This window comes from Passer montanus, unplaced genomic scaffold, assembly GCF_014805655.1.
Source record: "Passer montanus isolate IOZ18808 unplaced genomic scaffold, ASM1480565v1 scaffold11, whole genome shotgun sequence".
Taxonomy (NCBI): Eukaryota; Metazoa; Chordata; class Aves; order Passeriformes; family Passeridae; genus Passer; species Passer montanus.
Window position 1 is genome coordinate 14,846,548 of NW_024357613.1, and position 16,663 is coordinate 14,863,210.

General features: G+C 37.6%; 1 protein-coding gene across 3 annotated transcripts in view; it reads left to right on the plus strand.

The window, feature by feature from the left end:
• LOC120512061 (pleckstrin homology domain interacting protein) overlaps nucleotides 1-16,663 on the plus strand; it is a 107,556-nt gene that overhangs the window by 9,186 nt on the left and 81,707 nt on the right. For all 3 annotated transcript variants that reach the window (XR_005629932.1, XM_039729983.1, XM_039729973.1), the window contains exons 5-7: nucleotides 1,349-1,499; nucleotides 1,613-1,711; nucleotides 12,378-12,538. Coding sequence is in view for 2 of the 3 variants with exons in the window: in XM_039729983.1 (XP_039585917.1) it covers nucleotides 1,349-1,499; nucleotides 1,613-1,711; nucleotides 12,378-12,538 (411 nt within the window). In the remaining variant the exon portion in view is untranslated. The remainder of the gene's footprint in view (nucleotides 1-1,348; nucleotides 1,500-1,612; nucleotides 1,712-12,377; nucleotides 12,539-16,663) is intronic.

Sequence of the window (16,663 nt, forward strand, 5' to 3'; positions counted from 1 at the left end):
TTAGAGCAAGACAGGAGAGAGAAAACTTCCCCTCCTTCACTAGGAGATTGTGGTGGTGGTGGTAGGAATTACTGGTGTAAGCAAGGTTTTTCCAGAAACTCGGTTTCAGACATCAGCACTCTTTATGTTAACGAACTGCTGGAGTACATTAAACGATTGTGGTGTGTCAGCAAGATAGGAGCACATTTGATGAAGAACGAGGTATATTCTGTTAATTGGGTGTAATACAGAAGCATCATTCTGTGTGTCAGTCAAGACCTCCTCTAGTTACAGAATAACAAAACATCACAAGCTTTTTTTTTCAGTATTTTGCTGTTTTTTCTCCCTTTTCTGTGAAAATGTATTTCAGGCTGTATGAAGGACAAAACGACTACCTGCCAAATTCTATACAAGAACTGGATAAATTGAGTCTATTCTCCCTCTTAATTTATTATTTTAATTTGTTTTTGTTATAGTCTGAATTGGCAATAGCTTTTGCATTTTAAAAATGCTATTTCTTATCTAAAAGCCTTATGTTACTAGGATTTTTACTGTTGTCACATACATTTCAAAAGCATTTTTCCCTCATTGTTATTTAAGACAGTTCTCTGATCTAGAATTATGGTAGTTCAAAAGAATAAACTGTTTTTATCTGGCAGTCATTAAAGGTGGTTTATTATCAAGTGGTGAGAAATTATGTAGCTGATAATAGGCGTTTGTTTTCGTACTGTGTAATTATGACCTGTTGCAAAAACTTGTGATGCTTATAGATGCAATAGGGAAGGCATATACCAATTAAAAGTTAAATTACTTAAGCCAGCATTTTTGTTCAAAAGCTTTAGTTGTAAAACAAGCCAGTTGTGAAGTTTCAAGGTGTTTTAACTTGGGTAATGCAGAATGCAATGTTTTTGCATTTTCTTTTACAAAGCTATGTTATTTATTTGGTATTTGTGATTCTTGAAAGAAGTAAATGTTCATGTCTTTACAATCTTGGTCTCATCTTTAACTTACAGTAACTTAAATTGACCAGACCACTACCTAAATGTAATATTGACTATATACTTTACATTTTTTTACTGTGGTTATAAGGGAGCTTATTAGTGTGTGACCAACTGTTCCTTGAAATGAGAAAGTAGTAAATACCGACAATTCTCCCTACAAAGTGGCATGTGCTGAATAAAAGAATTAATTAGGACCAGCTGGAATGAATTATTGTACTTAAAGGTCATTATTTCTTTTTGTCCTTTATTATCCTATGATTTTGTTACAAATTTGTGTAACAATCTGGGGGGGGGAGAGATTAAACTAGTAATGCATCAAAAATATTGTATTCTTTCTCAAATGTTCTGTTTGCTCTTTGTTGTAATAGGTGAAATACTACAGACACTTGGCACCTGATCACTTGCTTCAAATATGCCATCGACTTGGACCGCTTCTAGAGCAAGAAATTCCACAAAGTGTCCCTGGAGTGCAGACATTATTAGGGGCTGGCAGACAGTCTTTGCTTCGTACAAACAAAAGTATGAAAATTTCATGAGAATTTTAAGAGTTCTTGATATTTCATACCTTTCCTGTGGTTTTGCATGAAAAAGCTCATTTGCCTTCATTTTTTGGTGTGATTTTTAACAAACAGGTTGCAAACATGTTGTATGGAAGGGATCTGCTCTTGCTGCACTACATTGTGGAAGGCCCCCAGAGTCCCCTGTAAATTATGGCAGTCCACCTAGTATAGGTAAGTCAATTTTATTCTGGCACTGCCATTTTAATACCTAACTCTTAGGGTGATTGATTATTGTGATGGTGAGAGATAAATAGTAGTTCTGTTTATATTTACCATTGTTAGTGTCACATCCCTTACTCCTAGTGTTTTTATTAAGATGCTGTGTTTCTATATTGCAGCATTTTCTCTGAAGCTAATTTTGTCTTTGAAGTATGAAATTGAATGAAATGTATTTAAACAATGACTACATACAAACAAAATTCTTTCTTAAAGATATAATAAGGCTGCCAGTAGATAATTAGTATTGTAGGGCAGCAAGGCCTATACTCATTGTTAGGAAAAGTAAGTCATGTAGACTGGTAATGGTTTCTTTTGGAAAAAAATTGAGTCTTGTAGAAGTTATTCTTTTTGCTCTCTGGACCATTCACTAATTTTGTAGCTGTCCTTTAGCTTTCTCTGCTGTGCTGTATCGTGAAGGATGCATGTGCTGTCTGTACTGTTGAAAAATTGAAAGCTGGAGGTCAGAGGTATTCCAGTTTTTATTTTTAAGCTCTCACATGGTCACTGAAATGTTTGTTAGCTTTCATGTTTTAAGAACAAAGATACACATTTGTTTAGTTGCTAGAAGGATCAAGATGTGATGTTTAGAAGATTCTTTAAGGAGCACCCTTTCTCTTTTTTTCATGTATAGAAAAATGAGCAGAATCACTGGCATCTTTTCATCTTTCTCTATTGATGTCCACTGAAGGGGGAATGATTAAGTCCAAATTGTCTCTGTGGATGACACCAGAAAAGGGCTGGATTTTTTTACTAAAATGGTAGTTGCAGATAGATGTGCAGTGTTGGATGAGAGTGGGTAGAGAATATCCAGTTGATTGGCTCTGGATCAGGTGCAGCTGCTGCTGCAAAGACAAAGGTTTCTGTCTTGGCAAAAAAAAGAGAAGATTTGCAGATATATTGGGAAACTAATATATAACAAAATATGTAAAAAAATATATTTGCATACATCCTATATAGTATCATGATATAAATATATAGGCAGACACTATTAGGAACAGAGACTTTTTTAATGTGGTAACTTGCCATGGCAATTCTTCAATCTCTAAACTCCTTTTGGAGGCCTTTGGTAGCCTATAAGCTTTTAATGGCTTGAAATAGATACACATAACATGTATAAAATATAAAATCAAGAGAAGTTAATTTGGGCTATTTTTGTTTTTCCTTCAGTTGAAGGAACTCAAAATCAAATCTCAAAATACACACCATTACACTTAATCCAGAGAATTATAGTTCTCCCTCAACAGCTGGAGCAGAACCATGCTATAGCTAAACTCTCAGGTTCAGCACAGCCAATTTTGACTCGGTCGAGGGATGAGTATTTAGTGTCCTAGTAGCATTTCCATTTTAAAGCACAAGTAACATGCTTTCCATGATATTTCTGTAGATGCTTGAACTGTAGGATGAGAATGTGGTTTTGTTTGCTGTTTAGAGCTGAGGTTTAAGAACCCCTCAGCTGGTATGTGTATTGATCAGAAGTGTTCACTTAAACCCCAATGTAGTGCCTGAATCATTCAATGTGGTTTTGTTTAGAGCCACTAGTTTTGCATTTACTTGGAGTGCATTTTCTGTGTTGTGCTCTAGCTGTGTGGGAGAAAATACTTGTTGCTGGTTAGAAAATTCCCTTCTTGAGTGGTTGTGCAATGGCTTGATGATAATAATCTTGGAAAACCTTGAGCTATTTTTGCAAGGTGACTGTAAGACTGAGCTTTTTAATAGCTAAGATTTCTGTAGTGGTTGCTTAGCTTTTCTTGTGAAGAAATTTTAAAATGTTGGAGGACTCTGAAAGACAGAGGACTGTTTTATGTTGTACTGCTTATAGTGTATGGTAGCTGGTGTGTACTTTTTAAAGGGAAAAAGATCAGTGTATGAGATCCATGGTAGCTGAAGTTCAAAGAAAGCTGTAGATCTGCTGTGGTAGTGAAATAAAATGTTAAGAAAAATAACTTTCAGACTCTTTTTAGAGAAGAACAAGTCAGGCTTTCTAAATAAATGTTATTTTTATTGAACCTTTTGCAGAGCACTGAATGTTTGCAAAATTACAGTTATTTCAAATACCACTTTTTTCATGACCAGTAATTTCCTTTTCCAAACATTCGTGTAAGTGCTGGTAACTGAATATTTTCAACTGTGAAGTGTATTTGAATTTTTGGGATATTTGTTTCAGAGCAGTATGCTAAAGCATTTACTTTTGATGTGTCTTATTCTATCTACTCTGATCTCTCAATGAAATAAGGAACCTGAATAACACTTCTTTTATAAATTGAATTAGAATTCTTTTTTTTCTGTTTCCTTAAATAACTTCCAGTTTTCCCCTGGGAAGACGATGTTTTATGTAAAAAAAAAAAAAAAAAAGAACCTACTATTCTTCAGGCTGTATGTATTTCAGGTAGATAACCTACTAATGTTTAAGGAACAGGAACAAAGACACTGAAATTCTTTTGTGTTGTCCAGGAAAACTTAACTTACATTTCAGTGAATGTATAAAGTTGTTAATTTATTTCCTAGCCTTGTTAATCAATGCAGGTATGATGCTGATGGGGTATTATTTAGAATTATTTTTGTGTATGTTGTGCCACCTGCCTTGTAGGTAGTTGGCTTATACCAATTAAAATAGATCTGTACAAATAACGTATTTCCCCTGAAAACTACAGAGTGTCTGTGGATATGAAAAACTTGAATATGGAATAGTCTTTGTTCAGTTGGGCTCACTTGTGCAATATATTTTATTAAAAAGTTGCTGAAGTGCTTAGTAAAGAGCAAAAGCAGCCAAGTCATATGCTAATGTGTTTTGTTAAAGGTTTCATTTTTGTGGATGCAGAAAGAAAAAAGCTCTTTTTCAGTAATTTTTGGGAACTGCTGAAAAGGACTAAACCTAAGCATAAACCTTTGAGAGCTTTGAGCTCAGAACTCTTGGGAAAGCTGACCACTTGGGTGTGAGGATCTGAATGAGACTGGCTGTTTGTTCCAGACAAAGAAGATTTTTTTTTTCCTTACCAGCAAAAATATCTGCCTTCCAAAACCAGTATTTCACAGTTTTGGAGAGTAATCAATCTCAAGAAAAGTTCTGAGGCATTTTACACTTTTTTCAGTATGTTTATTAAGTGGTACTGGTGTTTTGGCTGTAAAGAGAATGCCTGGTTCTGAAAGCAGTGTAAATGTCTATTTTTAGAAATACGTAAATACTTTAGGCCTAAAAACTAGCTTCCCAGTACTTTGTGCAACTCTATTATTCTGTTAACTATAGGAGGAAAATAAAGGCAAAGACTGCATTTCTATTAAAACATCTGTGTCAAAGTAACATCTTGTTGTACATGTTAATTCAAATCTTGAGTGAATTATACTGAAGTAAATGACTTGTTAGTGTGCAAGAATAAATAATCGGTAGAAGTCATGGAGCTTTGAGTAAAGTACCAATGGAACTACATAGTGAAAGCAAGTGAGGTATTACTGAAGTTAGGGAAGTTTTGAAGATTGTGTAGCATTCATTTGTTTTTGTCTTCTGCCTCTTGAAATATCTCACCTTTTACCCCTCTGAATTAGGAAGGGTTGGCAGTTGCTTTCGTCAAGCAAATGAATATTGTATGAGAAGTTTGAGGTGTCTATAGAATTTTTGTGTTTTCAGAAATATTCCAGTTTGGAGTTGATATTCTTTTACCTTCATGATTTGACCAGGGACAAATTTTGGCTTGATAACATAGTGAGCTTAATCATGTTACTTGGCTGACAGTCATGTCTAACTCAAGAGACTTGGAGTACTGTATAGAGTTCGAAAGCTGAACAGAGGAATGGTAGGAAGTTAGAACTCAGTTCAAGCTAGTTTGGTTATTGTTTTAGGTTTTTGGGTTTTTTTCGGGTTTTTTTTTTGTTGTTTTTTTTTTTTTTGGTCTTTGATGTCTTTGAAGAAAGCAGAAAAAAGCCTTTAACAGCACCAAACCGAATGCTTGATACATTAAGTCTTACTAGCCTAGAGAGTGGAAGGAGTTGTCTAGCAGTCTCTACTATTATTTTTAACAGCTCTGAATTCTGTGGTATTCATTAGAGGCCTGTCTAGCCTCTTAAGTTAATGAAACTTGATTCAATAAGGGTAAGAGTTGTAAGTGAATTATATCCTTTGGGTATCCTTCCAGGATTCTTCTGAATCTGGTTCTATTTTTGTGTGACTGGAAGGCGAATGAGGTTGGATTCTGGTTTTAAGAACAGAACTTCCATTAGTTAAATACAACTCCAGAAAGGAAGAAAATGAAACATTGTGTATGCATTTTAAAAATGTAACATATATGTGGTACAAAATTAAGATTACTATCCCCCATCTTTAAGGCATATTCTATATTCAAGGATAAGACCATGTAAATAAGGGCATAGAATTTATCATTTTGGTAAAATTAGAAAGTAAGCCAAATGAAAAATAAAAAGGCTAATACTGCCATATCTTTCAGACCCCCAAATTTATCATCCTTTTTAACAGGTTTCTGTTTTTCTTTGAGCTGCCTGTTCTGTTTGGGGTGTGAATGAGTTAGAGAAGTTCTGAAACTTTGAAGGCATTAATTTGGTGCCTATTGCATGCCTTTTGAGTGGGAGAAAATCTATACTCTTTTGTAAGTTCCACTGAAAACTCCCACCACTTCACTTCCATCAGCTTTGTTTGATTTTTACATTGTTCCACAGGAAACCAAACAAATAAGGTGGTTTTGACGCTTTAAGATGTGTGGTTTTGAGATTAAGATTGTTGGCAGCAGTGAATTGTGACAGCAGAAGCAATATTTTAAGAAACAAATTTGCATTTTAGGTTCCTGGCTGGCCCTTATGGAAAAAAGGAATTTAAACTCTTACACTTAGAGCCTTTTGGTCAAGAATGGCAGGTTTTTTCTCTATCCCACTTGGTTTTTTAAACTTTAGAGATTAAAGATTCTGAGCAATATTTGGCCCTTCTTTCAAAGGAGGGTTAGACTGGATGATTTTTAGAGGTCCTTTCTAACTTCAACCATTCTGTGATTTTGCAGTAATGGAAGTTGGAGTTCTTCTGGCAATAAGTATGGTGAGGGATATGAATCAACACATCAAGAGTTTTTCAGGTCTATCAGCAGTAGGAGGAACAGTAGTCCTGCTGCTGAATGGGACAGGGAACCTGCAGTAGGATGAGAAGGAGACTTTGTAGAACTAAAGGTGGGTCCTCCTCATCTGAGGCCCTGGGCAAGTGATGAAGTGAATATTTCTGGAGGTCAAGGTAGGAAAAGCCAGGTACATGGTTAAAAGTTGTTGCCATTGATCTGTGAAGAAGAAATCATGCCTGATTAGCCCAATAGCCTTTTAAAGGAGATGAGGGGCTTGGGGACTAGGGGACAATAGTGAATGTTACTTATCCCGAGTTGAGCAAGGCTTTCTGAACAGACTTCCATAGCATTTTCAATGACAAACTGAAAAGATATGACAGAACTTCTGGGGTCAAAGGGCTGTGATCGGCAGAGTCAATTCCAGTGACTGGCACAAGAGCAAGTCACTAACGGTGTACTCCAGAGGTTGGTGCAAGAGCCAGTATTGTTCAGCATCTTCATTAATAACTTGGATGATGGAACAAAAAGTTTGTCAAACCTGAAATCCAGGAGTAGTGAATGATTGAGGAGGACCTTGACAGAGTGGAGAAATGGGTCAACAAGAATCTAATGAAGTTTCACAAAGAGAAGAGCAGAGGTCCTGCCCCTGGGGAGGAATAACTTCATGTACCAGTGGATATACTGCGAGTTGACTGTTGGAATGCAGCTGTGGAGAAAACTACCTGGCTGTCCTGGTCCTGAATGTGTCAGACATAATGTGACCTTGCACACAAAACCCAAGCAGCATCCTGGGTTGCTGGAGGGCAGTGCATTGCCATTAGGTCGTGGGTGTTCTTTCCCCTCTACTCAGCGCAAATAAGATCACACCTGGAGTGCCAGATCCAGCTCCTCAGAAAAAGACCTACATGGGCAGTCTGTTAACTGGTTAACATAGCTGTTAACTGGTCTCTCAAAGGACCAGAAAGGTGATGAAGAAATTGAGGTCTCTGTTATACAAGGAGGAGCCAAGAGATCTGGACTTGTTTAGCCTTGAGTGAGAAAGCATGGCGTGGGGCAGGATGGTGGTGGTAGTATTAATGGTTATAAATACTTAAATTGGAGCATGTGATGAAGATGGAGCCAGACTCTTCTCATTGGTGCATTCTGACATGACAGAAGTCATGAACCAAAACTGAAATAGAGGAACTTCAATTTAAACATAAGAGAACAGCTTTGTGGGGTGGTAAGATCTCTGGCACAGGTTGCTCAGAGAGGTTGTGAAGTCTCCATCCTTGGGAGACTCAAAACTGGACTGGATACAGCACTGAGCAACCTGCTTTAGCTGACCTTGCTTGAGCAGGAGGCTTGGAATAGGTTACCTCGTATAGGTTCATTCCCACCTCAGCCATTCCTTGCTCAGAGAGGTTGTGAAGTCTCCATCCTTGGGAGACTCAAAACTGGACTGGATACAGCACTGAGCAACCTGCTTTAGCTGACCTTGCTTGAGCAGGAAGCTTGGAATAGGTTACCTCTCTATAGGTTCCTTCCCACCTCAGCCATTCAATGGCTGGGTGGTAGTAGACCATATCAGTCTTGGAGGCTGGTAATAGTATATAAACATAAGCCCATTTACTAAAAACTAGAAGCCACTTAATTTCGTTTGGAACCAGTTAGTAAAGAATTGTTAGCAAATTAAAATAATAAAATTTGTGAAAAAGTTCTGAAATGTCAACAAATTCACAGCTTTCTCAGACACTGGCTTTCACTGATTATTAAATAAGAAGACTTCTGGTTTTGAAACCAGAATATCATTTGGGAGTAAGTGGTGGTTTATCATACTATGTTGTGTAATAACCACTTAGTTGGTTAGAAAAAAACACTGTTTTTTTAATCTGTTTTCTATTTTATTTATTTATTTTTAAAACAGGACCTTATGTGTAAGTAGAGGATGGGAATTTAAAACTAAGGCAGTATTAATTTCCTTGGTCAGCCAGGCATTGGATAGTTTTTTCAATGCATTGTCCATTTCACAGTTCCCTTCCAGTAAGGACCATGCACTCTCTATTCTGGTATTTTCTTCTTTACAACCCTTCCCTTTTAGTTGGTTGATTCACCCTAGGGCCCAACCAGCATTCTCTAACATCCTGGGATGGCGTATAATCTTCCTTCACTCCCTTATGTACTTTGTGTCTCCCACTGCAACAGTTTAACTACTTATACCTTGTCATTCTTCCTGTCATTAACAGCTTTGTTCATACTCACTCCTTTGTGTGAGGCCAAGCAAAGACAGAAAAGTGCTAATATGGCTAAAACAAGAGAGATTAGACTTGCTGTAGCAGAGATTTCTAAATTCATTGTTTTCCAAATGCAGTTAAAATCAAGCTAAATAGCATAGAGACTTGGCAAGCATTGATGTAACAATTGTTACAAACCCAAGGGCCTGCAATTTGTACAAAGGCATTATTATGAACAGTGGGTAACCTTTCTCATCTTGGCTTGGACAAGAAAAATCAATTTTATTGTTTGAATGCAGGAATTTTTCACACAGGTATTTTTGATTTTTTTACCTATACTCTGGAGGGATAAAAAAATAGCTAGTGTCCTAGCAAAGTTTACAGGTGCTTGGAATAAATGGTGGGAATTGGTTAGAGAAATCAGGATAGGTTGGTGGCACTTGGAAAAGTTCATAAGAGTAAATAGAAAAGTAGGTAAATGAAAGGGATATTGAAAAACAGTGGTGGATGTGAGAATTCCTTTTTAAATAACCAAAAGATACCCCCCAGTTTGAGAAATCATAAAAGTTATGTGCTTATGGATAGGGTTTAAACCTGTGGGAGATTGATTCTTCTCCTTCCCTCTAATAATTGCATGAACTAGGTTAAAAAAAATCTTCCCTGAAACTGGAAGTTCATAATACTGTGGAGGGTTTTTTTCCATGTCAAATTGCTTTTTAATTCACTTAGTTTTATTTTTAACCAATTTTTCTGCACATTTTAAGTTTTGATCAAAGCTAAAGAGTAAGATGGATTCCAGTATTGTTTCTAGTGTCCCAGTATTCCCTTTTATATCCTCTGGTAGATTGATTGTTACTGAACAAGGGGTATTTCACCTGTTGAGTTTCCCAGGGATATGTGAATTAAGAGCAAGTTGCCCATTGGTGATTGGCATCAGCGAGATCATTCTTAGAAATACTAGCTTGTGTTCTGCTATAATTATCTTCTCCAGTGTTACCAAAAACTCCCCAAAACCAAACAACTCACTCCCATAAAGCTTGAAGCTGATCTCAAGTACTTAAGAATTTTTTTATAAATTCAGGTGTATATTAAAAAATGCATTCTTATGTAAAGTCATTTGTTCTTTTATCCTAAAGTCTTCCTGCAATTTTGTTTAATTGACATATCTCTACAAATTAAACTTTTAGTTAAGCTTTTTTTCAGTTTTTGTGAGCTATTGTTTCATTTGAAGGCATTGAAATATCCATCAACCATATCCATCTTATATTAAAAGTAGACAAAAGGTAATTTCTGTGTGGGTTGGGATTATTGTGTGAACTCACTTTGTTGGGACCAAGACCTTTATTCTATTTGTGCGTGTGTACTTGTTTGGTTTCTTTTTTGTGTGTGTGATTTTTTTGTTGAGGATTTTTTCTAAATGTAGGATGATTTTTCAGATACCAAAACTAGATTTATCTTGTGCCTGAACTAATCTTGGTTTCCTGCTGTTCTGCAGTAGGCTGCTGGCAAGGGAAAAATTTGTCATAAAGCATATGCAACTGCATCTTTTTCTGGTGTGAGGGAAGGGTGAAGATACAGTAGAACCTTAAGACAGCAATTGCTCCTTGACTAAAAGTGCCTTGCTCTGCAGCTAATAATTCCATTTCTTCACAGAGCTTCTTGAGCTAGGAAGAAAGCCCTTGAATTAAGGCTAGAGGCTAATGGACTTGGCACTTGGCTATAACACAGGAAGCTTCTAGTTCTTACAGAGTTGCTGCAATCCCACCGTAAAAATTGGCATATCTGATGTAGTTTGACCTGTGCTGGCTTATGAACCACTGTTATGTTGGTCTGGGCCAAACCCGAGCGCTGCAAGGGGTTTATAGCTCTTTTGCAGCTGTTACTAGGGAGCAAGTTGTCCATGAGCCAGCAGTGCCCTTGTGGCCCAAAAGGCCAGTGGTAGCCAGGGATGCCTTAGGAAGACCATTTCCAGCAGGTCAAGGGAAGTGATCTATCTACTCAACCCTGATGAGGTCAGTCTGGAGTGCTGTGTCCAGTTCTGGGATGTCAGCACAAGACATGGAGGTCTTGGAGTAGGTCCAGTAGAGGGCCATGAGGATGATTAAGGGACTGGAGTGTCTCTCTGAGATAAATATGACAGGCTGAGAGAGCTGGGCCTGCTCATTCTTGAGAAGCAGCAACTGAGAGGTGGCCATATTCATGTCTGTTCATATCAGAAGGGAGGGTGTCAAGAGAAAGAAGCCAGACTCTTCACAGTGGTGCTGAGCAGTAGGACAAGAAGGATCACGCAGAAACTGATGCGCAGAAAATTCGACCTGAATCTGAGGAAGAACTTCTTCCCTGTATGGGTGATTATGCACTGGAACAGGTTGCCCAGAGAGTTTGTGGAGACATTCAAGAACTGCCTAGGTGCAGTCCTGTGCCACGTGCTCTAGGATGACACTGCTTGAGTAGAGAGGTTAGATTGGATGACTGCCTGTTGTCCCTTCCAAATTTCTTTAAATTGTCCAACACCATTTCACGTGTGAATGTTATATTACTTGCCTTCTGTAGATTATGAAATTATCACCATTGCCATTCTTTGGTCTGATAAGGATATGGAGTGTGACTAATATTTATGTATCCATGCAGAGAAGTATTATACTTTGTTGCTTTGGTATTGCCTGAATAGCAGTTTGAAATTAATTTCAGTGAGCTTAATTTTCTTCCCTGACTTCATATGGAAGATTTCCATTTTGTTAAACTGAATTCTTGCTCTTGGAACTTGTTATCTTTTAAACTTGAAAAATATCACCAAGTTCTTTGAAACAAAGTTTTGTTAGTCAAAATCAAAAATTTCTGTAAGTTTTCGTAAATTCATTTGTAAATTTTTGTTTGATGGTTTTGTGTGTGTGTGTTTGTTTAGCTTTGGCTTCTTAAAAATGAATGGTCTTACAAGTGATTGGTAAATGTTTGAGCAAACCTCAAGAAGCAGGTTACCTTGGAGAAGATTTGAATGCATGCTGACCTTCAGTTAATAGCTATATGGAAGCTTTTACACTTTTTATATTTGAGGTAGGTTACTCCTTCATGGAGTAAGCTGCCTCAGTACTCCTGAATTTGGACACTTCAAGTTGGAAGTTATAATGCATCTTCGTATTATGCCTTGCAGTTCAGTCCTTTTTCCATGTCTGTATCATAGGCTACTTTTGTATGTATTTTTCTCTAACTAGGGCAAAATGAGAATTGCTATAGTAAGCTGTTCGTACGGGCAGGTGATCCAGTGTTAAAATAAATTTTCCATCCTTGTCAAGTGTTTTAGTTTATGAATGCAATATAAATGTGTCTCTTCTTTTTTCTTTACCCATTTGGTAGTGGATACCCTGTTTTCAAGAAAACTAAATGGAAAATACAGACTTGAACGCCTTGTTCCAACTGCAGTCTATCAACATATGAAGATGCACAAGCGAATTTTAGGACACTTATCTTCTGTGTACTGTGTAACTTTTGATCGGACTGGCAGGCGAATATTTACTGTGAGTACAAAATCTTTATTTTTGTAGATATTTTTCATTTTTAATTACACATAATTTGTCACCTAATTGTTTCCAAAACCTGAATATAGAATAGATACAGTCAGATAGATACTGATTATTAATGAAAAGCAGAATAATTCCTTTACTACTGTTCCTCTCATATTTGCTTTTTAATAGCCATGCTGGTTTACACACTAAAATAGTTTTGGCATATGTATCTGAACATTAGGTGTGATGATGGTTGCTGATGTGTGCAGTTCATTGAGAAAACTGTTCATTTTCAGTGGGAAGGATTTACCCTGTATAGGTTCTTTCTTGTGGCTTTGTTTTCTCTAGCAAAAACATAAGCAAAACAAGGAACTGCCACCACAGAATTAGATTAGGAAGTCAGAGAGGGAACAATCACATGGTGTGTTGCAACAAATGTTGGGTCACAACAAATTGTCTTTATGAGATCCTAGGAACTTTTTAAAAAATGCTAGTTTTTTTAGTATTTTTAACTATTTGCCTTTTTTTTAAATTGTTGTTAAGTCATATATACTAGACAGATGTCTGAAATCAGTACTGAAATTGCAGGTTTCCAAAGGGATGTGATTTATAAAAATACATAGATATCAGTGTGATATTTAGATTTCTTGGTAACTATTCAGTTTCAGTAGAGGCAAAGATTTCATAAACACACTTCATGCCAGTCCAGGATGCTTTGGCTGCATTTATTGCCTTCCTACAGACACTGGATGTGATTGATACCTGTGTAGATTCTGGAACTTGATTGTGTCCTTTTAACCTCATGTCAGTTAGCTTGAACAATGCTGATAGAAGTACAGTTCAGGTTTTTGCTATTTTGCCTTGCAGTCCTAACTTTTAAAATTCTTTCAAGGCAGTTGTAAGTATGAGTCTCCCTTTTGCCCACATATATCTTGCTTTGTCTCATGGGGAAATGTGTAGTTGAAGGAATGGAACACCTTGCAGTGTTCTGAACAGGCCTATTTATTTGTTTACTTGTTACTTCAGTCATAGAAGAGACTCATTTTCATATTTATTTTATTTTTGTCAGCAAGCTAAATCACAGGCATTAAAATCTTATGTCCTGTGGTTTATACATGATTTATTTGCCAGGAAATGGGCTCTGTGTTGTGGGTTTATTTTGTATGTGACATGGCAGAATGCATGAAACATTTTATGAGAGAATTCTCTTAACTGTAACAGCAGTTTTTTTTTGAGGAGAGAAGTAGAACAACCTGAAATAAAATGGGAGATGGAGAGGGGCAATATGTTTCTGTAACCCTGATTTTTGCTGGCATTCCTTTGCTGACTGGTGTCCTGGTCTAATTGCTTGAAAGTTTCCAGTTTAGATCATGATGACTTAAGGTGTTAAATAAAGTGGCCATAGATATTAATTGTGGTTGCTCAATTTTTATTTTGGAGGGCCTAGGACTGAACTTCTTATCTCTGCACTTTTAGATAAATCCAGTATTCTTCATGTTAAGTGGTTGCTGACAAATGGTTGTATTCCACATTTCAGTAAAATCCAAGTTGGTCTAGCTGGCCCTCTAGTCAGTGGATAAACAGTCATGAAACTGTTGTGTTGTAATTGCATCTGTATAATTAAATGGTGCCAGTTCTTTTCAATCTAGACCACTGCAACTACTAAAATATCTAGTGTGGTATGTAAATTTGCATGCATCAGTAGGGAATTGTTCTTGCCTTACATTTTTACTCCGCAACCTTCAGTGTGATGTTAGTAATAGTTGAGTTGTTTTAGATTTGTAGTTGGTTTTGGAAACAGCATCATAATAGTTTCCTGTTCCACCTGACATCTAAAGGATTGAAAGCCTCTAAATTCAAGCTTTGTTCATGTTCTGTTTCAAATTAAAAGGAAAAGAAGGTATTCTCAGCACGTTTTTGAGTCATAGTCATCTGGGAGATATTGTCCTTGCTAGAAAGATGTTACTTCTATTTTGCCTAAAGACAGTGGAAATGGGACAGTATACATTTTTCCTTACTAGCTTACTTGGTCTTTATTATGTTCACTTAGCAAGGTTATGGTGCTGGGGGGGCTTCTGTGAGAAGTTGCCGGAAGCTTCCTCCATGTCCAGCAGAGCCAATGCCAGCCAGCTCCAAGACAGAGCCACTGCTGGCCAAGGCTCAGCACATCAGTGATGGTGGTAATGCCACTGTGATAATGTATTTAAGAAGGAGAAAAATCCCAGGGCGGCTGCAGTTGGGAGAGAGGAGTGAAATATGTGAGAGAAACAGCCCTGCAGACCCTATCATGACTGAAGAAGGAAGAGGAGGAGGTGTTTCAGGTGCTGGAATAAAGATTCCCCTGCAACCTGTGGGGAAGACTGTGGTGGGGCAACTCCCTCCTTGCAGCCTGCAGAAACTTTATGTTCTGGTTCTACTGAAAAGTATGACTTGCAGAACCCATGCAGGGTAATAGAAACAAATACTGTCTTCTCTAATTCCTGCTCTACTTAAATTTCTGACTGCAAAAGCCTCCTGTTCTCCTCACCTTTATTTTCCTGTCTCAGCTAAGATTATTCTTTCTAGGGAATAATAAACAGCATTGTGTAATAGTCTGTGTAAGATTTCCAACCCAATATTAATTTGTGTGTTGCTTGGCAGTTTCACTTCATCCCACAAGTGTGTGTAATGGTAGGAAAATGAGCCAATTTTATTCCATACCTTGGTAATGCACTCATCAGTTCTCTCTCGGTGCTGAAGTTGTTTTAGGATTCACTTTTGACAGATGCTTTTTAATAGATATATAATTTGTAACAGTTGTGAATATAACCTTGGAAACATGACTTGTGGTGTAAGCCAAATGCCCTTGCTAGTAGAATTGCAACAGTATTTTAAGAGTTGTGTATTGTCCCATTCAGATCAGATAGTAACATATGAATTTGTTTGGACTCTAGTATTGATGTCTTGCCAAGGAGCTACAGAATTTACAATTTTACCTTAGTTTTTTTCTCTTTTGTTTTCCTTTCCTCTGCCTTATTTTCCCTCGTTTTTCTTGTTGAGACTTGGCTGACATTATTTTTCCTCTGCAGTGGAGATGTACATGTGCCTCTATAGTGACACTGTAGCCAGCTGGCAGGGGGCAGGCCTGTTTTATGCTGATCTTCTTGCCTTGCTTTGCTGTTACCAAAAAAACCTCTGGGGACCCTCCAGGTGGTATTATGTGCCACAACTATTTTTTTTTCCTTGCTGACCATTTTACATCTTTGTCTGTAACTGATTTCTACCTTTTTTAGTGTTGGTAGTGTTGGGTCTGCCATTCCCTCCTCCTACTTGCAGGTCTCTCTTGAGTGGTGAGGCTCTTATTTGCAGTTTTACAGCAAATGTGTGTGCAGCAAGCACACATACCCTTCTGTCTCAGCTTCTTGGGTTTTTTGGTGGTGATTGCATTTTGAGAAGAATTTGCAAGCTTCTTCATACTGTAGTCTCATATCATGATAACAGAACCGCATGAGCAGATACTATCTTTCAGATAGCTGCAACATCCTTACTGACAAACTGATGATGTACAGGTTAGATGTGTGGACTGTGAGACTGTCAGTTTTTAGGGCATTTTCAGGTTTGAAGGGTTGTGATTAGCAGCTCCAAGTGCAGCTGGAGGCCAGTCACTAGTGGTGTACCACAGGGTTTGGTGCTGAGGCTGGTACTCTCTCGTGCTTCATTTAAGTACCTGGGTGACCGAACAAGAGGGTGCCTTCCATAGATGCCTGGAAGATAACAAAGCCTGAGTGGTGGATACAGCATCATGTTCTTGCTGACCCTGCTTGAACAGGGAGTTTGAACTAGACCAAAGTATCTTCTCACCTCAGCAATTCTGTGATTCTGGCCTCTACTCATTGCTGTAACTCAGACTCTGGTTGTGTTCCCTGGTCTGGCACTGTGGCAGTCTAGCAGTTTAGAAGCAAATGTGTTCCACACAATTTCAGCATGGAAGTTTTATGCATAGGTAGAAATAGTATGGACTATATCATTGCTCTTCTCACCCAAGAGGCAAAAAATATAATTATGAATAAGCTTCTGTAACTATTTCCTTTGCCTAGGAGACCTGGTTCTATTTTATAAAAGGTAGATGATAGTATTGCTATGCCTTCTGCTGTCTTT